Source organism: Myodes glareolus, chromosome 14 (assembly GCF_982192425.1).
Source record: "Myodes glareolus chromosome 14, mMyoGla1.1, whole genome shotgun sequence".
In the NCBI taxonomy this organism is placed as follows: Eukaryota; Metazoa; Chordata; class Mammalia; order Rodentia; family Cricetidae; genus Myodes; species Myodes glareolus.
This window is the reverse complement of record NC_142039.1, coordinates 76,834,318-76,857,923: the sequence shown is the minus strand read 5'-3', so window position 1 is coordinate 76,857,923 and position 23,606 is coordinate 76,834,318. Positions and strand designations below refer to the sequence as shown.

Genomic DNA, 23,606 nt, shown 5'->3' with positions numbered 1-23,606 from the left:
CTTCTTTCATTTTTATTAGATTATTTTATGTGTATAAGTGTTCTGCTTGCATGTATGTGTGCACACCACTGATATGCTTGGTGCCCTTGGAAGTCTGAATAGGACATTGGACCCCCTGGAACTGGAGTTAGAGATGGTTGCGAACCACCAAAGTAGGCCCTAGGAATCAAACTCAGATTCTCCGCAAGAGCAGCCAGTGCTGTGAAGCCCGAGCCTGTGTTTCTTTCAGCCCTGATGTTTCTTTTCAGACAAATACTTTTAAAATTAAAAATTCAGATACACTGATGAATCGACCCTGGGACCAGACACTTTGCTAGGAATGCTATGTTTATCTTCCAGTCTTAGGTACCTCCCACAAACATCCCTCTTGTCCATGCTTAGCGGAAATAAACCGGAAAGAATCCTTGCACAGCCCTCCCAGGGCTGCTGTTTGTTATGTGACCTATGCCCTAGATAAGGTTTTGCCAGTCTGCCCTCTGGGAATCCCAATGAGGTTCTGTAGCAGCGATCTTCAGAGAACACTTTTTGTGTCCACATAAGAGGATTTTGTGAGTCATTCTTATTAACTGGTTTTCTCTCCTCTCACCTGTGGCTGAGCGTGACTTCTCGGGATCTTCAAAGAGAGGTGCTCACACAGAGAACGAGGCAGTCCTTCCCAGCAGGGCTGTTCTATTTACAGCCTGCATACTGTGCTGTGCCAGCTGCCACCATCGGGGAGGCCAGGGAAGTTTCCTTAAGGGCTTGTCCAGCTATCCGAGTCACGTGGGCTGGGGCACTTTTCCCTTGGGCCCTGGCAGTCAGCACGGGTGTCTCTTCAGCGTGCAGGCTGCGAGGCTGCTGCCCCAAGAAAGCAAAGATTCCTGTCAGGAGGTTTTGAGGCCTCACCTGCCACAATGACGGACAGAAGCCCCTTTGAGACAGACATGCTCACCCTGACCCGCTACGTTATGGAAAAAGGGCGGCAGGCCAAAGGGACTGGGGAGCTCACACAGCTGCTCAACTCCATGCTGACTGCCATCAAAGCCATCTCCTCGGCTGTGCGCAAGGCGGGCCTGGCTAACCTGTGAGTCCCGGAGAGCATGCACGCGCAGGCACAGCTGCCCAGAGCCCCAGGCTCAGGCCCGGGTGTGAGATCCACAGCCGCTGGCAGTAGAAACCCGGTCTAAAGCTAATTTGCCTTTTGCGCCCCAAGGATGCTGCATTTAAATCCTTTGTGTCTGCTTTGATAAGGCAGCCTTTGGCATATTTTGCCAGAAAAGGGAAAAAAAAAATACTTAGTGACCAGCTATGGAGAAAAGTGAGATTTTTCCTATAATCACCGATTATAATGATAACACAGTGGCTTGTTGCCCCCAAACTTATATTGAATTCTCATGGTTTATATTTGCATGGACAGATTCTTACTGGGACTTTAAAGTGTGTTTGGTGCCATTTTCCTGCACAAGTGTTTGGTTGTCATGACATCTGCCAGTAGGGTGGGAGGTAGAGACCAGAACACAGATTTTCAGGGCTCTGGCTGCCATGGAAGGTGTCTGTTTTCTTCATCTTCATGTAGAGTGTGAGAATCTGGTCATGCTGGGCTGGGGCAGGCAAAGCAGAATGCCTCTGATTGGTTCTCGTTTGCAGAATGAGGCCAAGTTCATGCTGGAGCAGCTGGGGGCCACTGCCAGGGCTCTGGTTTTAAACCATGATGAAAAGAAACCAACTTCCTTTGGGCTTCTGTTTTGATTGCAGTAATTCCGGTGAAGGCTCTCTTGGAAGCTGAAGAGACCTACATGTTTTGGGGATGGAATAGGGTCGGCTAGCAAACCCCCCAAATGAAGAGCCAACAGATTCCCTTTAACCCCCAAATTGTGACAGCGTTAATATCATAAATGCCGTCATCAAATTAACGAGCTCAGTATATGAGTGTTAAGGACTGGTAGTGGGATCCACATTGAAGACGCTTGTCTCCTTCTCCTACCCTTAACTGTATTGTTACCTCACTTGGCAGAACGGCCAAACTCTGCCTTTAAGAATACGCTTCCAGAATGTGAGTTGCCTACACACATGACGCTCACCCTGAGTGATATTAGATAGCATCTCTGCCTCTCCTGTGTCCCAGCTCTGCTATAATTAGGGTGGCTGCCTGTGACCTGTCAGGACTCTCACCCACACTTTTACCGCTCCTCTGGGCAGGCCTCTCAACTTCACAGCTGCTGCCTTGGCAGGGCTCTTACCTACCTGGTGCAACCGCTTCTCCGTGGTTTAGTGTCCTACCAAAAGGGTCTTAGGGGCTAGATAGTTAAGCGTTTTATTTAACTTGGCTTCCATTACCTTGTGGCTGTGGACAATGGATTTTTCTTGCTGAGACCTCCATGTTTGTGAACTGAGGAGGTACTAACCGCCGTAACTCACAGGGTTGTTGTAAGGGTTAGTAAGCTATTGTGAGGACAGTTCTCACAGCGCCAGGCCTGTGGTAAACACTCAAGAAGTGCCCCCACTTAGCTACCATGGTTCCAAGCCCAGACTGCAAGAAATTTGAAGCCTGGCCTATGTGGCGACTCACCACTAGGTGGCAGGCACCACCCTAGAAACGGCTTTAGTCTGGGCCCTAGGCCCCTGGGTGGGCTCCTCACAGAGGATAAAACCTATCCCCTCACAGATAGCAACCACAGCTGAGGAGACAGGGACTGCAGGTGTCCTGGCTTTGTCCCGTGTGGGTGTGTCCAGGCTTTTGGCACTCTGACAGCACACTGTGGTTTACAGATGACTACGTTCATAGCCGTCCTGGGATGCACATGGCCTACGGGCTGCAGGCTGGACATTTGCCCAGTTCTTTATTCGGCAGCAGGAGCTGCACCAAGGCTCATTTTTACACACGAGGCTGTGATCCTGATGCAAAATAACCCAATTTTATTGTGCCTGTCGTTACTGGCTTGCATACTTCTGTCTTAAACCAAGGGGTAACAGCCTTTGAGGTCATGCTACCAGGGTTATTTCCAAGGCTCATCATACCCTACATCAAATTCAGGATGGGGGTGAAGTGGAAGGGGGGCTGTAAGTCAACGAGGAGAGGGAATGTATTTGCCGTAGGTAATTACGGTCCATCAGTGGTTCTCAACTTGAGCCACCTGTTTACATCACCTGAGGATTTCTTCAACAAACAAGTGGAATTAAAATATACAGAAGAGGGTAAGAGGCTTCCTTTCTCCATACTGCAGTAAATGTGTATTGTGCATAGACTATGGAAATGCAGACAGCAAGACATGGCTCTTGTTCTTAGCAAGTAGATGGTACAGAAGGATGTCCTCCACCATGAGGGTACTCCAGAGGTGTGCCTGGTGCAGACATGGGACATGGAGGGTTTTTAAGGTACTTAGGAAGATTAGCAGCAAACATCATGTTTTGGGGATGGCAGGAGCAGAGGTAAGGAGAGGAACAGATACCTGGGTGGAGTGGGGCAGACGAAACAGGGGTCTATGCTGGTGGAACTAGAGCAGCCCAGGCAGGATTTGACAGTCTTACTGCTGGAGTGGTAGGTGGAGACACGGAGGCTGTTGGCTAGTTAGCTCCCCTGTTGTGGTAAAGGCCATGATCAAAAGCAACTTGGAGGAGGAAAAAGTATATGTCACCTTCCAGTATGGAGTCCAGCATGGAGAGAAGCCAGAGCAGGAACTCAAAGCAGGAACTGTATGGCAGGAACTGAAGCAGAGACCACAGAGGAAAGCCATTTACTAGCTTGCTCTTCGTGGCTTACTCAGCTGCTTTTTTTTTTTTTTTAAAAAAAATAGAACCCAGCACCTCCTGTTCAGGGGTGACAGCGCACACGCAGTTGGCTTGGACCCGCACATCAGTCAGTAATAAAGAAAATGCCTGGTGGACATTCCCACAGGCCGATCTTGTGAACCTCCGTTGAGGTTTCCTCTTCCTAGATGAATCTGGTTTGTTTCAAATGGACAACAAAATTAAAGTAGTACAGAGTGAGGTGAGACTGAGGCTTTTGGGAACACCCTGAACAGGTGAGGCATGAGAGGGGATGGCTGTATATTATTGTTCTGAGACACAAGACTCTGGGGATGTTTAAGGCTGAAGCTTGGTGTTCCAGAGTAGAAAAGCTATGGTATCTGTAGTTACCATGATGGGTGTGATTTTAGGGGCTCTCCCATCCTCTCTAGTTTCAAGCGCCAAGCAGGGGCTTGCATTTTCGTGAGGCTGAATTCTGTCAATTTCCCTAGGAGACCAAGGAAATACGACAATGCCCCCAAGGTGCAAAGGAAGTCATGTTGAGTGACAGTTCTTTGAGTCATAACACACTACCTATATATTTATAATTTCGAGATGGCAGAGGCGTGGAAGGAGGGTAGGTGTACTGTTGATTTGGTCCCTGGGCATTCTTTACTGGAATTACAACTCCTTCAATGACTTAACGCACGCTATCTTCTTAGGTACGGAATTGCAGGAAGTGTGAACGTGACAGGGGATGAAGTGAAGAAACTGGACGTGCTCTCCAATTCCCTGGTCATCAACATGCTCCAGTCCTCCTACAGCACCTGCGTTCTAGTCTCTGAAGAGAATAAAGAGGCAGTCATCACAGCCAAGGAGAAGAGGGTGAGTCCCCGGTGGGCTGCAGTACCCTGTGTCGTCAGTAGATGGTGCTACTGGAATGAGAGCGCGGTTATCTTGCTTAGTCTTTTTCCCAGATTTTCTTCTATTTTGGGAAATGTGTTTTCTGGAAACAGGGTTTCTCAGTTCTCTAGGTGGAAATCTTATGTGTTTTTAAATCATTTGGGGTACTTGTCATTTAGTGCATCATTAAACAGGCCTTGGCTTCTTTGTCTTCCTTTGGGGAGGAGCTATACAGTGCACTCTCTGATTCGGTCCCTCACTATTTCTTAGCTATGGCCTTCACTACACATGTCCTCAAGAGGACTGGGATTTGTTGGAGGAGGTAGACCAATCCAGGGAACAATTGATGATGATCCCATGCTCTTGGCAGAGTTAGCCGGTGCAGGGAGAAGGCTTACATTCACTGAATTCACAACAATTTGTGAAAGAGTGAAGTTTCTAGTGGCCAAAAATGCAACCAACACTCAATCACAGTATTGTTCTGGTTAGTTTTTGTCAACACGACCCCAACTGAGTCACCTGGGAAGAGGGAGCCACAGTTGAGGAACTCCCGCCATCAGATTGGCTCATGGGTAAGCTTGTGGACATTTTCTTACTTTCATGTTGATGTGTGAGGGCCAGCCTATGGTGGGCTGTGCCCTCTCTGGGAAGACAGTCCTTGGTTCATAGGAAAGCAGGCTGAGCCTGCCATGAGGACTGCAAGTCAGTAAGCAGCATTGCTCCATGTTTCTGCTTCAGGTCCTGCCTTGGGGTCATGCATGGGCTTCCTTTGATGGTGGGTTGTGACTCTTTCTGCCCAAGACTGGTTTGGGCCAGAGTGTTTTATGACAGCAAAAGAGAAACCAAAAGCTCTATGTTCTGTGCTGACCTATTGGTCCTTGTCACACACAGGGATGGGCCGGGGTGGTGGTGGTGGTTTCTTTGTAATTGGAAGAAGAGCTGAGAAGATGAGTAAAGCCAAATTTATTAAGCCCTTTACCCATTTGTCATAACCCACATCACACCTGCCATCTTCAGCTTTAAATTTCAACTGGTGTGCTTCTCAGCTCTCTCCACCGGTATCTATCACTCCTGCATATTAGATTTCGGTTGTATCCTAACCTACTTTCTATGCCAGGAACAGTTGAACATCTGCCTGCCTGGAATTCTTCTTCTGCCTAGTTCTTCATGTGCCTGTTTTCCCAGCTAGGTCTATCATTTCTGGCCAGGTTTATTATCAGATTCCCAGCCAGGTCTATCCTCAGATGTTAGCTTTGCCTGCCTTCTATCCACCACCTGCTTAAATTACCCACATGGCACTTGCCACACGTATGTGCATGTTTGCCTGTGTAGCGTGTTTTGGAGCTTGAACATCAGTTCCACCACCTGAGCCCCGCAGCACGTGATCCCTAGTGCATTTTCCAGCACATCACACACACATGCACACACACACATACACACACACACACACACACACACACACACACACACACACACACACACACCTGTGGAGCTATGCCCATAAGCAGTGGCTTTCAGGAATGAAGAAACAGGGAGTCCATGGGTCTAAGTCTCTCGTTAGTGTAGATATCGGTCACATGCCATTGTGGTGATGGGCAGGTGTGCTGACTGGGTGCTTTTCTCTGGGATTTAGGGGAAATATGTGGTCTGCTTTGATCCCCTGGATGGATCTTCGAACATTGACTGCCTGGCCTCCATCGGAACCATATTTGCGATCTACAGAAAGGTGAGTAGATAAGCTGGCATCTTTCCAAATAGTTCCGAGACTGACAGCTGAGCCTGAAGGCCTATCTTTTCCTCCACTCACTAGACACAGCACTACAGGCAGCTCCAGAAACATAGCAACCCCCTGCCAGGGTTCTCCACTCTCCATCTGCCTTCTCCTAGCATCTCTGGGGAGGGCAAAATGGCAGGACTCCCATGGGACCTTGTTTTGTTCAGAGACTGGACATCCTTTATCCAAAGTGCAGGGGAACCAGGAGTATTGGGGTTTCAGGTTTTAGAATATTTGTAAATACATAATGAGTTGTTTTAGGGATGAACACAAAATTCATTTTGTTTCTTACTCTCCTTGTACCCATCACCTACACATGACTTTACACTATATGCTTTTGAGCACCTGCAATTTGACTCTGGCCTCCAGCACCAGAACAGGTGTAGAGTTTGCCTTGCATGGTCTCTGCTGGCACTTAAAAAGTTCCCGGATTCTAAAGGATCTTATTTATTTATTTCTCTCTCTCTCTTTTTTTTTAATTTCATATGTATTTGTGTTCTGCCTGAATGTGTGTCTGTGTGAGGGTGTCAGGTTCCTTGGAACTGGAGTTGTAGATGGTTGTGAGCTACCATGTGTGTGCTGGAAATTGAACCTGGATTCTCCTTTGTCAATATAGCTTTGGTAGGTAGTTCTAGCTGGCTTTGAACTTGCAATATTCCTGCCTGGTGCCCCTGAATGCGGGGATTTAGACATGGGCTACCATGAGCAAGCAAGTAGGGACCCCAGCTTGCATTGGTTTCCTGTTACTGCTGTGGTAGTTTATCACCCTCTTGGAGGCTTTAAAACACCTACTGATTATCTGTTTCTAAACTAGACAAGGCTTGGCAGTGTTATCCGCTTAGGGCCCATAAATCATCCAGTCTGATCTCTAGTATCTGGAAGCTGGGGTGAGGAGTGGAGAGAATTTGCTTCTGGGTGAGCTTAGGGAGTGGGTTTAGGTTGATGGTGGGGTCCAGTTCCATTTTGTAGTAGGCTGGAGGTATTGATCTCTTTGCTAGGAGTCCTTTTCAGCTTCTAGAAGCTGCCTGTGTGTTTTGGTGTGTGACTTCTTCAGTTTCAGAGTTCACAAATACTCCAAGTCTCTCTCTCGAATCTCTAAGCTGCCCCCCCCACCATCGACACACTCTTCCCTTGGAAGCCAAATGAGCTCAACTTTTCATTTGATGAGACTGGACTAATATTATCAGGACAACCCAGGGTCACCTTCCTATTTTAAATCTATAACCACGATGCGGTGGTTTGAAAGAAAATGGCCCCCAAAATGAATGGCGCTGTTATGAGGTGTGGCTTTGTTGGAGGAAGTGTGTCACTATGGAGGTAGGTTTTGAGGCCTCATATATGCTCAAGCCACACCCAGTGTCTCAGACTGCTTCTTGGTACCTTCACAAGATGTAGATTCTCAGTTATCTGGCCAACACCATGCCTGCCTGTGTACTGCCATGTCCCACCATGACTATAATGGACTGAATCTCTGCACCGAAAGCCACTAAATTAAATGTTTTCTTTGTAAGAGTTGCTATGGTCATGGTGTCTCTTCATATCAATAGAAACCCTAATGAAGACACCTGATCATACAGGCAAAAATCTGTTTTATTTATTTATTTCTTTTTGGTCTATAATGCGACATACAGAGCCTGGGAGTTTACGTAGCCTTGGGGCCATTCTGTTTACCTTACAAGCTTAACAACAGAGGGAATCTTAAGGGTTGGCCTATGAAGAGCCAGCATAACCATAAATTTCACACCAGGCCTCACAATCCAGACAGTATTTGTCTGTACTCCTGTAATGGAATCCCCACATTCCATGTGCCTTGCTGGTGTTCCCTCTAGACTGCAAACTCTGAAGGAGCAGTATAAGAAGAACAGTGGAAGAACAGGAAAATGTTTCAAGGTTAAGGGACACTGAGATGAAGAAGTGAGGGGGCTTCGCTTCTAGGAAGAATGAAAGACAGTATGACCTACAGTGTGAAGAGAAAGACAGTATGACCTACAGCGTGAAGAGAAAGACAGTATGACCTACAGCGTGAAGAGAAAGACAGTGTGACCTACAGTGTGAAGAGACAGTATGACCTACAGTGAGAAGAGAAAGACAGTATGACCTACAGTGTGAAGAGAAAGACAGTATGACCTACAGCGTGAAGAGAAAGACAGTGTGACCTACAGTGTGAAGAGACAGTATGACCTACAGCGTGAAGAGAAAGACAGTGTGACCTACAGCGTGAAGAGAAAGACAGTATGACCTACAGCATGAAGAGAAAGGAAGTATGACCTACAGCGTGAAGAGAGACACCCAGGTGTATCTTTGGGTGGCTTTTCATATTGTTTTCTTGGACATCACTCTTCCCCACACCTCACTTCCAGTGCTATTGCTGTGATAAAACACTGTCCAAAAGCAACTTGGGAGGAAAGGGTTCATTCCGTCTTACATTTTACAGTGTCACCAAGGGAAGTTAAGATAGGAACTCAAGGTAGAAACCTGTGTTATCATTCATGATGCGGGTGATGCATGGGTCTCTTGGTGTGTGGGAGACAGACTGGTACACCATGCAGAGAGAGCTTGTGTATAGAGTTTATTTAGTATTGGGTATTGGGAATGGCATAAGAGAAAGGAGTTATAGGGTGGGGAGAAGGGGAGAGAGAGAAAGAGAAGAAGGGGAAAGGGGATTAAGGGGAAGAAAGAAAGGCAGAAGCTGCCTCTTCAGAAGAAGGGTGCAGGCTGGAGAGGAAAGGGGGTAGACTTAAGTGGGCGGGGTTTGTCTCTTAAAAGGACAGGATACTCAGGTGATAGGCCAGGCCAGCAGGTTACAACAACCTGGAGATAAGAAACGAAGCCCACTCCTCTTTGCCTTACTATAGTGCTTATAAGACCTAGGCTCACCTGCGTGGGGATGGTGCCACTCACAGCGGGCTGGCTCCTCCTCCATCAGTTAGCAGTCAGGAGAACATCCCATAGACACGCCCACATGCTTATTTGATGGAGGTCCTGTCTTCCCAGATGTGTTGACTTGACAACCACCATATTTGGGCTGGCCTTTGCCTCCGTCCCAGGAAGTGGTTACAGATAACACTGTGACCGTTTGACCGAGGGACAGTGGAAGGACAGGGAAGGAGCGTTAACTCACTGAGTCAGTAATGGCAGGATGTTAATTCACGTGGGTTCCCCAACACCATCGTTGCAGCTGTTAACATCTGGAGACCAACTGTGTTGGAACCGAATGAGTATTGCTATTCATGACATGTAGCCTTTATGCTAGAATTTAGATGGACTTGGACACAGAAATTTTGCCTTAAATTTTAAATAAAATACAGGCTTGATGGCCAGTCCAAGTAACCATGGGTCTCGTCAAGTGATATTTCAAAAGAAAAGTACACTCCAAGCACACCAGTGAAGGTGTGCTAGGGTGTCAATGATGATATGTTTGATTATACCATTGGGTATATGGAACACTAAATCATAAAATTAGTATGTCAGGGCTTGTTCTGGGTCTGGGGCCACAGTCAGTAGGCAAAAGTGTATTAGTTACAAAATTGAAGACCTGAATGTAGCCCCATGGACCCACATATAAACACCAGGTGCGGTGGAATGTGCTTGAAATTTTAGTGCTAGGGCAGTGGAGATAGACAGATCCCTAGGGGGCTTGTTGGCTATCAGTGTTGCCTAATTGATGAGCTCCAGACCAGAGGGAGACCTTGTCTCAAAGGAGGTAGATAAGCCTGAGGTTGTCCTCTCGTCTCTACATATCTGTACAAGCACATACATGTGTGTGTGCGTGCGTACACACACACCCTCTTTCCACCGATGCACACACATACATGTGAAAAACACGCCAAGGAGGAAATACTCATGGCTTCTAAGTTTCTATCAACCGAAATATTTCAGCACCACATGCTACATGATGTTGTGTGAGCTTTTTGATTATTGACTTCAATTACAAAACTCTTCATTTGTAGCGTGGAGATAATAATGTTGTCTCTACCTTGCAGTGCTGCTGAGTAAAGATCATTGTAGTGGGTAAGGACATGGCTTGTGGTGGTGGCAAAGGGGATGGCTAGAGCATCTTCCAGTGCTCTTGACAGGATGCAACCTTCAGAGAGACCCAAGAACAGCCTTTGCTTTGGCTCAGTCTGAGTTGTTCGTGAGCCAGCCACTCACTGCCTCTGGATGCATTTGCTGCAGCTTTACCATTGTCCCCGAGTCAGCCCCATTTTGTCCATACACAACCATGAAATGCAGCATGCCAACCACTGAAGTGAAGACTTTTTCAAAATAGACAGTTTAACATAGGAAGGTGAAAGAGACAAGATTTTCTGAGTAAATTTGGAGTGTGGGGATCACAGGAGAGGGTAGAAGGGGAGAGGGAAGGAAGGGAGGGGAGTGGAGAAAAACGTATAGCTCAATGAAAATAATAAAAGAGAAAAAAACGTATAGTTTAAACATGAGGCAGCTGCATTATCTTTCCATCGTGGTGACCAAATCCATGGTTGCTTGGTCCCATGACCTTGGACAGACATCATGGTAGTGGGAGTATGTGCTGAAGGAGATTCTTCATCTAATGGAGGGCAGGAGCCAGAGAGAGACACAGAGAGAGGCAAGAGAGAACCATCAAAGACATAACCCCAGTGTCCTCCTTCCTCTGTGTGTCTCTTCTGACAATGTTTCTAACAAAAATGTAAATTGCAAAAACACTAATGAAGACAGGGTGGAACTTTAGGTACAACATTGTCAAGTTTCCGTGTTTCCAAATAGTTCCATTGACTGGGGACCAAGCCTTTGCTTAACATGTGAACCGTTGGGGTTAAGGATGCTTCTACCCAAAAGGTAGCCAAGTATATGAAGATGGGAGAACAAATCTCAGTTTTCCTTACTAGCTGAGCTATGTGAAGCAACTGCATTCAGGTGAAGGAGGTAAGGGCTACAGGGTTTTTGAAAAGTTTTACCTCTCTGAGTATGGTTCCTTTTCATGGTTTCAGGAGCTCTGAGGTGCAGCCCCTGGTGAAGGGTTTCTTCTTCTTTTCCACAGACCACAGAGGATGAGCCTTCTGAGAAGGACGCCCTGCAGCCTGGTCGCAATATTGTGGCTGCCGGTTATGCGCTCTATGGCAGTGCAACCCTGGTGGCTCTTTCCACAGGGCAAGGAGTGGATCTCTTCATGCTGGACCCGGTAGGTATTGAATGCAGTGGCATTTGTTCTTGGGGACTCCATGGACTTCTGTGTTTGAATTCTTATTCCTTGGAATGAATTTTGATCAGTTTGAGCACTTGATTTTGGAGTTAGAGAACTATATCATGGAAAACACGGAGAACTTCGTGTAATGTTTTGTATAAATAAATTTATTTCAACTGACACATTAAAAACACAAAACTGTTCACATCCAGTGGGTCCCATGTAAGGTCCCCAATGTCTAAATAATGTTAATATATCTCTTCCAACATTTCTTCTTTCTTTTTGGTGAGGACACTCAGCCTCCTTTTGCTTCTGGAGAAGAGTTTCTTTCCACAAATGCATTCAGCCCGTGTGGCTTACAGACGACCGTGATGTAATAATCCCAGACCAATGTCCAGATCCTTAGAGCAGTGCTGTTTCTGACTCTCTATGGGATAATGGGCTCTGTTCCCTGACTGCCCAGCCCACTGCCTCTCACTTCTGTGATGACCAAACACTTGAAGTATGACCAGTGTGAATGAAAACAGGGAGTTTTACATTATTTAAAATATTAATTAAAATAGACCCACCTGGATAGATTTTTTTCCCTGTGGGCAGCAAGGGTGTGGAGGATTTCCCCCAATGTGCAAGGATTCCCATTCCACAGTGTGGAGAGTGATGGATGGAAAATGGTCCCTTCCAGTGCTGTGTTATTCTTCACACTGTTCATGATGGTGGAATGTCCCACAGTAGGAAAGGAAGAGGCATGGTCTTTGGACAGATGAAAATTGTGAGAACATAGTCCTGGCCAAAAACTGGGTAAAGGCTGAATTTTGAAAAGGAAGGTAAAGCTTTTGTGAGGTATGAAGATTAAAACAGAGAAAAAAATTTAAAACTATTTCCAAATTATAGAATTTCTCCTTTAAATGCTGGAAACTTCACCTATCAGTTGCAAGGTGCTTTGCTGAAGACACGAAGCTCTCGCAAAAATCCAAAACTGTGACCAAAGACTGCTTCAGAGATTCCAGTATTTACTTTAGTGAGAAATCCAACATTTCACTTTAACTCAGGTTTGGAAGTATTTATGGAACAACGTGAATACTCCAAAGTGATAAAGGAACTCACAAATGATAACCCCAATCAGTCAACAGGACAGGCTGCATGGTATGGATACCCAGTCACACTTCAGATGTAAAGCTCATCACTTACTGACCCTGCAGACCCAGCCTCCTTCCTGCATCAGTTTGCTGACATCCTGGCTTCTCCTGAGGAATTCTGTGCTTCATACACATGACCTTTGGGCAAAACCCTTTTGAAAACTGTCCTAAAATTCTAGCCAACAGTAGGCAGCACCAGCTACGTGGTGGCGAGGCACCGGTTCTAAGCAGCTTCCACCCACACAAGTCAGAGCAGCCCTAAGAGGGACACTCCATCGTTCCTGTTTGTTCCAGTCTTCTGATGAGGCAGGCAAGGCACAGTGAGTCAGTGATTGATAGGAAGGAGCTTGTCCAAGGTCATGTAAGTGACTGGCTGAATTCTGACCAACCTGCCCTTGACTACAAGCCAGATACCTTCTACAACATTCTAAAGACGATCTGGAGGCCATTGGGCAAACAGAGCCAACTTGAGGACTCTAGGTAATCATCTGCTTTCTGCCTGACACCATGACAGCCTGGACAGAGGTCAGCATGAGACTGTCTCTGTGTCTGAAAGAGAAACAGAGAGCAGGTCCAGAGGAACACAAGGCAGGAAGGGCAGGAGGAGACTTGAATCTCGCCCAGCCAGGTCTTGGTGCCATACACTGGTTATGTGCCTCCTGCTCAGTGTCAAGAACTGGGGAGGATTATCTAACTTTCCGAGTATTTCACACCCCTGACTTTGGACTAAAGAGGCTAGAATGAGAGACTTTAAACTAAAATTTAAGGAGAACACCTTTTAGTTTTTTGAGACAGAGTTTCTCTGTGTAACAGACCTAGCTGTCCTGGAAATAGCTCTTGTAGACCAGGCTGACCTCAAACTCACATGCCCCTGCCTTCCTGAGTGCTGGGATTAAAGGCATGAGCCACCACCACCTGGCTCAAGGACACCTTTCTTTTGAGATGGGCTCTCACTATATAATCCACCTTGCCCTCAAAGTCATGGTCCTCCTACTTCAGCCTTCTGAGTGCTAGTAGTGGTGTGAGCTTGTCTAGCTAACACCAGCACACCTGGAAGAAATGAACTTTTTAAGATAAAGTTAGGGTTCCCTTAAAGGGTGAATCTAGGGACTGGATAGATGGTTCAGTGTTATCAAGCATGAGGACCTGAGTTCAGATCCCCAGCACCCTTATAAAAGGTGGACACAGTGCAGGTGCTGTGGAATAATCTTTGTGTACACTGTGAAGATGTGTTTCCCTCACTGGTTTGATAAAGACCTAAATAGCAAATAGCTAAACAGGAGGAGGTATAGGCCAGAGAGCCAGAGAGATGTCGGGGTCCAGTGCCAGTCTGACCATAAATAATTTCTCTGTACCAGAGGGGAGGCGTGGGAATAAAGACACAACTCACATGGCTTTATCGGGAGGGTGTTTTCAGGGATCCCTCATGAAATCCTGAGTTCACATCCTGAAAATTCACAGCTGCGTTTATTCTTCAAACAGCTTTTATACCAAAACATAAGCTGAGGAAGAAATTCATTAGCATTCTCTTTCCTGGGTGACCGGGAGAATGACTCTGGTCATGTCCACACCTTTCTCTGCCCGTTTTGTCATGTCTCCCTATCTTCCTGCTCTGTATGCCAGCTCTGTCATGTAGCCCAAATTAACATCTCTATCCCAGACATCCTCCAAATCACAAAGAAGGAGCCGAGCAGCATTAGCATATCCTGACCCTTTGTTTAGGATCCTGACCCTTTGTTTAGGATCCTGACCCTTTGTTTAGGATCCTGACCCTTTGTTTAGGATGGCCACATCCTGTCTGGAAGGCCAGCTGACCACCTTCTGTGTGGTCAGGTGTGAACTGGCCTGAAAGCCTGGCCATCACACAATGTATAATATTGTCCCTCAGAGAGAGAGAGAGAGAGAGAGAGAGAGAGAGAGAGAGAGAGAGAGAGAGAGAGAGAGAACTCTGGGAAGAAGAAAGGCAGAGTCACCAGCCAGACAGAGAGGGAGCGAGACATGCAAGAGGGTAGGTAAATGCCCAAGTCTTGTTTCAGCATGCTGACTGAGGGTTTAAATTAAGTTGTAAGTGCTAGTTAGCAATATGTCTAAGCTGTCTGCTGAGCTTTTATAATTATTAAGTCTCTGTGTGGTTATATGGGAGCTGGCTGGTGAGACAGAACATTCTGCCTACAGGCGGGCATCTGTGATTCACCTCTCCTGGGGGTGTGGGGTGGAGACAGAAAACTCTCTGGAAACTCATGAACCAATTAGCCTGGCAGACACAGTGCTGAGCAGGGAGACCATCTTCAGACAATGTTGTAGTAGGCAAGGACTGACACCTGAGGTAGTCCACACCCACTCACAATTGTGTATACCCATGAACACACCAACACACAGATGTGCACATATGTGAACATATCTAGACACAGGTTCACACACACACATATATGTGCATACAACCCTCCCACAGACACACATGAACAGGAGTGCTCACACAGGTATGAACATATACATAGGTATGTAGACACGTATGAACTCACACATGTATGTACACACAAATGCATAGACATGAACACACAGGTGTGCACACACATGAACACACCGCACACATACATGAACACACACACAAACAAAGGAAGTGAACTAAACATCAGGCTGCCATGAAGCAAAGACACACATAGTGACTGAGTGATGGCCAGGAGTTACAGGCTACGAACGGTGAAGACTTGCTACTTAGAATAAAAAGAAGCTGGGTTTCTTTGACAAGGAGGAAGATTTGTGGAAAGGAGCTGGATGGGCTTATTAAGACACTTGTTTGGTGATCTCCGGGGGATTTGAGGAGGAAGAGGCCCGTTCTGGATGAGTGTTGTCTAGATGTGGGTGAAACTCAGGACCAGGTGTCTTCATCTAGTATCTTGCAGGCAGGAATGTTGAGGAGCATACAGAGACTCTCAGAGAAGGAAGCAGGCTTTGCTCCACTGTGTAGAGAGGACGGGGTAGATATCTCTGTAGTTGCTGAGCTTCCTAGTCTCTGTCTGACAAGGCCAGCATAGTTTTGTCTGTGTACTTGGGGAGTGAAGCTGGTGGATATTCCTTGGGCAGCTTCTAGCCCGGCTTCCAGCCGTGAACCCTCACCTCATTCCCACATTCTTCAAGCCACCTCCAGCATCAGCACAGGTGTGGTCCCCAGACCCTGCAGACAGAGATGTTTAAGACAACACCCGCTGCATCAGTCCCGAGGGAGGAGACAACCAGAGCCAGATGGGGAGACGATTGAGGGATACTCTGCAGGTACTGTGGGGTCGTGACCACAGTTTTATTAACAATTATGAGAATTTGTTTAGTTTTTGTCCACTTTTCTCCTTTTGTGGAGTAAATCCAGTAAGGAATTCAAGGCATTTCTTCTTTTCTCCTGGTAAATGATGTCAGGAAATCAGTAAAATGGTTTTCAGGACAGACTCATTAACATAATAATCGGACCACAAACTGATAGAAATCAGTAAATAGTAATGGTTTTCAAGACAGACTCATTAACAGAGTAAAGGACCACAAACTGATGGTTAAACTGTGTCTCTCTTTTATCTCTTTTTAGCTTCTTTCTTTCATTGGTGCCCTGAAGGTATTAAAATGGGGCAGAGAATTTGGGGATTAATTCAGATAGGTTGCTTAGAAATGATGTTGACAAAAAAATCCACATAAAGAAAAAATTATCATGGCCTCTTCCCTTTGATCTGTTTTTATTTCTTATTCCATTGTTGCTTGGGCATATAATTTTATTCTTCCTATCACTTATGAAAACACCACATGGCAGGTTCCAGATGGCCCCAGGGAAGCCCAAGTTTCTCCCAGCAGGCTGTTCTTCTAGCTCCTCCTGACTGTTGTGTGGTGTGATACTAGCTTCCTTTCCCTGGCCTGGCTCACCTTTCTGAAGTCTCTTTTCGCTCCAGGCTCTTGGAGAATTTGTGCTGGTGGAAAAAGACATCAGGATTAAGAAGAAAGGGAAAATTTTTAGCCTCAATGAGGGTTATGCCAAGTATTTCGATGCTGCCACCACTGAGTACGTGCAGAAGAAGAAATTCCCCGAGGTGAGTGAAGAGAGCCTGGGACAACAGCAGGGAGCAGGCCGTCTCAGTGGTGAGCTACGTGAATGACACCTTTGTCTCTTTAAAGGGGTTGATGTCACTGTGTACAGCTCTGGTCTACCTGAGTTTGATGGATTCTTCTCTTCTTCATAAACCATCAATCTTCTTTGTACCTGAAAATTACATATTAAAAATTATACTCCCCAGTTCAGTCCCTCTGGGAATTTGTCAAGAAGTCACATTTTTAAAATTCATAACTTCAGTCAGAACTACTCTCAGGCCATCTGTTTGCCAAGTTGTAATCTATAGATTCTGAATACCCAGCCATCTATGCTTTAAGATAAAATATGATCACATCTGGGAGTCTGACACACCAGATAAATCAGTTACTTATATTTTAAATAAAACTCAGGAGTCAGATTTGAGATAAAAACCTGATAGATCCAAAGAACAAAGGAGGAACTATCAGCCGACCCTGCCTTTCCACACTTCCAGATTGAAAAGGCCTGCTAATCTTTCTAAGCCCCTCCCTATTCCTTCATGTGTCTTTCTATCCCAAGTTGGGTCTGCCAAAAACTATGATTAATTCTGGCCAGCTGAATGTTGACTCGACCCTCTTATTCAAGGTTTAACCTTATTGGCAGTCTCAGGAGTATCAGAGTACAATCAAAATATCCCAGAACAGGAGACTAGTTTGCAGTCTGTCTAATCAGGGACTCACATTAACAGAGGATGTTCTGTGTTATTGTTACTGCTCATGATTCTGGGGCTCCAACTCAGGTTCTTGCACATATTCTGCAAATTCACGGGAGCACTGAGCTACATTCACACCTCCCTACAGTGTTATTTAGGGGGGAATGACAAGAACAATGTCTACCTGCTCAACACACACATACGATTTTTCCTTTTCTCTTTCTGTGTGTGTGAATGTGTGTGTTTATACCTGGAGATACCTTGAGCACTATTCACCTGTTTTTCCAGCAGCTTAATACACAGTTTCTCCCCTGCCCTGTTCTCCTGCCCTTCTGCTCCCTCCCCCCCGCCGTGTGTGTGTGTGTGTGTGTGTGTGTGTGTGTGTGTGTGTGTGTGTGTATTTAGACCTAAAGATACCTTGGGCACTATTCACTTGTTTTTCCAGACAGCGTAACACACAGTTTCTTCCCTGCCCTACCCTCCTGCCCCCCCCCCCGCCGTGTGTGTGTGTGTGTGTGTGTGTGTGTGTTTAGACCTAAAGATACCTTGGGCACTACTCACCTGTTTTTCCAGACAGCGTAACACACAGTTTCTCCCCTGCCCTGCCCCCCTGCCCCCTGCTGTGTGTGTGTGTGTGTGTGTGTGTGTGTGTGTGTGTGTGTTTAGACCTAAAGATACCTTGGGCACTATTCACCTGTTTTTCCAGACAGTGTAACACACAGTTCCTCCCCGCCCTGACCTCCTTCCCCCTGATGTGTGTGTGTGTTTAGATCTAAATGTACCTTGGGTGTTCTTCACCTGTTCTTCCAGATGGCATGTCTCATTGGTCTAGAGCTTACCAAGAAGACCAGGCTAGCTGGCCAGTGGGTCCCCGGAATCCACCCATCTCTACTACCTCAGCACTATGATTACAAGCATGTATCCCCATGCCCCACTTTTTAATGTGGATTTTGGGGGATGAACTTCTGTATGTAAGCACTTGTACAATTTAACTATCCTCCCTGTCCCACATAGTCTTTGGTTTTTGAGTAATTTTTAAAAATGCTTATTTTTATTTTATGTTTTGGGTATCTGGCCTGCACGTACCAGTTGCACACACACCTTTGCCAATGGAGGAGAGTGGATGCCCTAGGAAAGGGTATTGGATACCCTAGAACTGGAGCTGCAGATAGTTGTGAGCTGCCATCTGGGTGCTAACTGGGCTTCTAACCTTGGCATGGTGCAGGCTGGCTGCTAAATTGGATGGTTCTCATCTCTTGACTCTTTTATCCTATAGGGTAGCAGTATACATTACGGGGCCAGGTATGTGGGCTGGTAGTTTTCATCTCTCCTCTTTTTTGTCCTATAGGATGGCAGTGCACCTTACGGGGCCAGGTATGTGGGCTCCATGGTGGCTGATGTGCATCGCACCCTGGTCTATGGAGGAATCTTTATGTACCCAGCCAATCAGAAAAGTCCTAAGGGCAAGGTAACTTCCTGTGTCCACTGACTGCCATGATAGTCAGTGAGCTATTGGGATTCTTCTGCTCCTGCTACAGTGTTGTGGCTACTGTTATGGTTACTAAACTGCTTCTGGTCATGTGTTTCCTTCAGAGCTCAGAGGAAGAGGAATAGGCTTGTCCCTCTGAGTAAGTTTTGAAACTGCGGTAGGTTTGGGGAAGAAAGGGCTAACGTGACTAAGACGGGCAAGTCTTATGAGCCCTCTGCTCCTCTGGCCTCAGGCCCATTGCTTGCTGCAGTCACAAGGTCATTTCCCACTTCTGTAGTCATGTGTTCATCTCCCACTTTCTCTAGAGTCCCATGCTTTCATAGGCTCCCAGGGCATCAGCCTACTTCACAGAGAAAATGTAAGCACGGTCTTGCACTTATTCTAGGAGGGTTTGCACATGCCTGAGCTACACATGAGAATTCAGAATAAAACTTCCATTCAGATGGAAACAGTCCCTATCCAGTAGGAACCTTGTTATCCACATTCTCCCATCATGGCAAGAACTGTCCACAGAAATGAGTCTGAATTTTGGCCAGCCACAGAAATTGCACCAACAGAAGTCTGTATTATGCATCATCCAAGTTGAATGTTGAGATTTCCATCATTGGAATGCCAGATTCACAGCAAAGATATCTATAACACTCTGTGAGATTGAATGAAAATTGTCATACGCACAAGCTTGTGTGTCTGGCATTTTTCTGTGTGAGTGCTCAGCTCACATTTACCAACCTGCTGAGCTCAGGACAATGGAGAAGTCTGCAGAAGAGGGTCACAGGAAAGAAAGGCACAGCAGACTACCCAGTGAGATTGTGTGGATGATCTGAAGCTCTTGACCAAACCCACACCTGACACATGCTTAATTCCAGAAGGTAGACATGCTATTAAAATGACTATAAGAGAATCCAAAAATGTTCACATATGATTACACAAATGTGTCCTAAACACAGAAGCAGTTCTATGTACAGATGTGTTCATTGTCCACATTGGAGGTACCCTCAGTTCATGATCTCCATACTTTAGCCCTTTGTGACCACATCTGTGTGCAAAAGCATGTATATGTGCACACACGTATCTGTCTTGTGCGCTTGACTGTTACAATTGTGACAGATCTTAAAAAAAAAAAAACCTACCAGAAAAGGAGACCACAAGGCCTGAAAGTCAAAGCACCATGAAGTTTTTGCTCTGAAGGCCAGTTGGGTATAACAGCAGTATCTGAGGTCCTTACCCCACAAAAGTTCATTATGTGCTAATGTTGAGTTTTTAAAATGTATCTGAACTGACAAATTGATTACAGTCTGATTACATCTCAACATTTAAACCCTCCTTCCTGTCCTCAAGTACCCAAGACAAAGAAGGGGAGGAGGAAAGTGGAAAATCCTAGAAGCGCCTAGGATTCAGACCTCCCTGCTGAACTGCTACTCCAGAGTGGGCTGCCAGTGTCCCTCCAGGGGAGGATTAGGGGTAAAATAGTTCCCATGTGTGCCCACGCTTGTTAACTCTTCTGTCTTCTGTCAGGTTCCTGCTACTGTCAGAGTCTCCGGCAAAGGCATCTTAAGTATTTCTCCTGGAGTCTGAACCTGCTGTCTCTTGAATGTCTGACCCTTTGGCCCAGATAGAAGACATTTTGTGCATATTCTTGAGACAGAAGCAGCAGCACTAATAATAATAAATAAATTAAAGTCAGAAAACAAACAAATGAAAAACCACAGGAGGCAGCACAGGCACGATGTTACCAGATAGATAGATAAGTTGCTTCAGATTCATTGGGCCAGTGGTGCCTCCTGAGAGGTTTACCAGTCCATGGTACCCAGAGGTGGATACCAGCTCATACATCAGGCTCCTGTGGGACTGATGACTCAGAGAAACACTCCTGTGCAGTGCCTTTTCAATTGTATTTTAATAAATAAACTTTGCCTGAAGATCAGAGCGTAAAACAGCACCACTGGTCAGCCTTATAGACCAGACAGTGGTAACACACACCTCTAATCCCAGTAGCCACACTAGTTGCTATAGAAACCAGGTGATGCATACCTTTTACTCCAATGGTGCACACCATTGACCCTAGCCCTACAGAGGATTATAAAACGGGAGGAGACAGCTCTCAGACACAGTCTCATTCTGAGATTCCAGGAGGGAGGATCGCCATTTCAGACTGAGGTCGAGGTAAGAGCCAGTGGCTGGTTGCTTTGCCTTTCAGGTCTTTAGGATGAACTCCAATGTCTGTCTCTGAGTTTGCATTAATCATGTTTCACTCGTGCTCGGGAGTCACACAGACAGCTCAGCAGTTCTTGCTGCGCTCAGTATCTAGGGGCATGCCTTGGGCTGTCTGGCCTTTTTAAAAACGTACGCACCTGTCCTCGTTTTTTCTGCAGCTCCGGCTCCTGTATGAATGCAATCCCGTGGCCTACATTATCGAGCAGGCAGGAGGCATGGCAACCACAGGCACCCAGCCTGTTCTGGATGTGAAGCCAGAGAGTATTCACCAGCGAGTCCCCCTCATTTTGGGATCCCCAGAGGATGTGCAAGAGTACCTCGCCTGTGTGCAGAGAAACCAGGCAGGCAGGTCGTGAGCCCGAACTCATGAGTCCACTTCTGGCCTCGCACTTCGTTGTATGAAGGGTTAGATGAATGATCAACAGAGACAGCAGGAAAGGCGAACAAGCCAAGTGTACCAGGTCACTAAAGCATCACCCTGCTGCTAGTTTAGAAGTCAGGTTTAGAAGTCAGAGGCGAAGATACGGCCCAAGGGCTAAAATAAAAGCATGGATGTGAAAAGAATCCCTTTCATGGGTCTTCTGTCATGGACAAGGCAAATGGGCAAAGCAGGACTGTGACCTAGTCTCCTAACGCACATCCAGCATCTACCCAGCCACCCAAGGGTAAAGACACATGACAGTGAAAGAGTGTCGCGAAGTTTTAATTTAGTTACTTCCTCTGCCTATATACACAGTGCATGCACAGACTTACATATGTGCTGATTATTAGTAGAGCATTTGTGGTTTATTTTGGGCAGGTTTTGAGTTAGGATTCTCATAATTACTAAATACTGAGTTCCTCACTGAGTCCTTTTCAGTCTGTAAATTGGATGGTAATTCATTGAAAATGTGGTTACCTTTTGGCAAATCCAGATGTAACACACAATTTATACTTAAATTGAATGCTTACCATTTTTAATTTTTGCATGTTCATTGTTTTGGGAAATATTTTAAGAGATCCTAGAGTCTAACAAAAATGAATGAGCCAAATGGTTCTACCTTTGCTTAGATTATGTCAAGACTAAACAAGTACTTATTTCTCTACAATATCAACTTGTTTGAATGATAGCTGCTCTGTGTGTGCATGATTTCACAAGATTTCCACAGAGCTGACAGTGACTTATCCAGAAGACAAGTATTCCTGCAGCTCTGCAGAATGTGGGTCCTCCACAGGATCATATTCCCGTTGATTTGTCTAATAGGTCTGTCAGCCGTGCACTTACTGTACAATCCTTGTGGGCTCACCACAGGAACGGCAGACCCAAAGCAGAGACATCTGTCACAGTTTATGAGACCGAATGAAGCATCTTTTATTTGTTACTTAACTCATCATTTCTCAGATGAGAGTAGTTCAGGAACCACGTACCTCAAAACTAAGACATTGTCAAGGGGGAAAAATGGCCTACAACCATTGAATGGACTCAGCAACTGCATTGTCATCTTGAACTGAGCCTTGAATGTGTTGTCATGCTCCATGGGATCCCAAATTTCTGTTAGCAGAACACGTGTGTTTCAATAGATCCTCGTGGCAACGTAGGCAACATGCATGCACAGCAGTGCTGGGCATTAAGTGCCTAAGCCCAAATAACTCAATAGCATTTACATCCCGAAAGCACACCTACATTAAGAGAAAAAGTATTTTTTTTTAAATTTACTTATTTATTTATTTATAAAAATTTCCACTTCCTCCCCTCCTCCCAATACCCTCCCACTCCCCCCACTCCTTCTCCTCCTCCCTCTCCAGTCTTTTTTATTAATTAATTTATTTGTTTATGAAAATTTCCACTTCCTCCCCTCCTCCCCATACCCTCCCATTCTCCCCACTCCCTCTCCTCCTCCCCCCCGCTCCCTCTCCTCCTTCCTCTCCAGTCCTAAGAGCAGTCAGGTTTTCCTGCCCCGTGGGAAGTTCAAGTTCCTCCCCTTCCCTCCAGGTCTAGGAAGGTGGAGAAAAAGTATTTTTATTTTTAAATAATCAAATTTTCTAAAGAGATGCATGAGACATTGAACACTTCCTCAAATATGAAATTAAAATGGAAAAGTCCACATTAGTTTCAGTTGTATAGTGATTTTGTGTCCTTTTCTTTATTTTTATCATGGTGTTCACTGAAAACAACCTTCAGAAATACTTGTTTTCAAGTATTCAGAAATACTCAGCCTTCAGAAATACTTCAGAAAGCACTTGTTATTAAGTTAAAGAAAAACACTTTTGGTAGCATACCTGTTCTTGATCAGCCAGTGTTTCCTGTCATCAGACCCCGTGCATGTAAAGCCAAGGCTGACAACCAGAACAGCATGGTCCTGGTCCTTACTGCTATACTTTGTATCATAGTAGATGCTTGGAAAATAAAACCAAAGCTAGGGTAAGTGGCTCAGCACCCCACAGTGACCTGTTGCCATCAGCAATGAAGAAGGCATATTGGAAG

General features: G+C 45.8%; 1 protein-coding gene across 1 annotated transcript; it reads left to right on the top strand.

Moving 5' to 3' along the window:
• The first annotated feature begins 795 nt into the window (after positions 1 to 795).
• Positions 796 to 21,706, top strand: Fbp2 (fructose-bisphosphatase 2). The gene is made up of 7 exons (XM_048447631.3): positions 796 to 1,063; positions 4,428 to 4,590; positions 6,242 to 6,334; positions 11,403 to 11,543; positions 16,612 to 16,749; positions 18,788 to 18,907; positions 21,301 to 21,706. Exons 1-7 carry the CDS (start codon positions 894 to 896, stop codon positions 21,496 to 21,498), a joined length of 1,023 nt encoding a protein of 340 aa, XP_048303588.1. The 5' UTR covers positions 796 to 893; the 3' UTR covers positions 21,499 to 21,706.
• Positions 21,707 to 23,606: the final 1,900 nt, after the last annotated feature.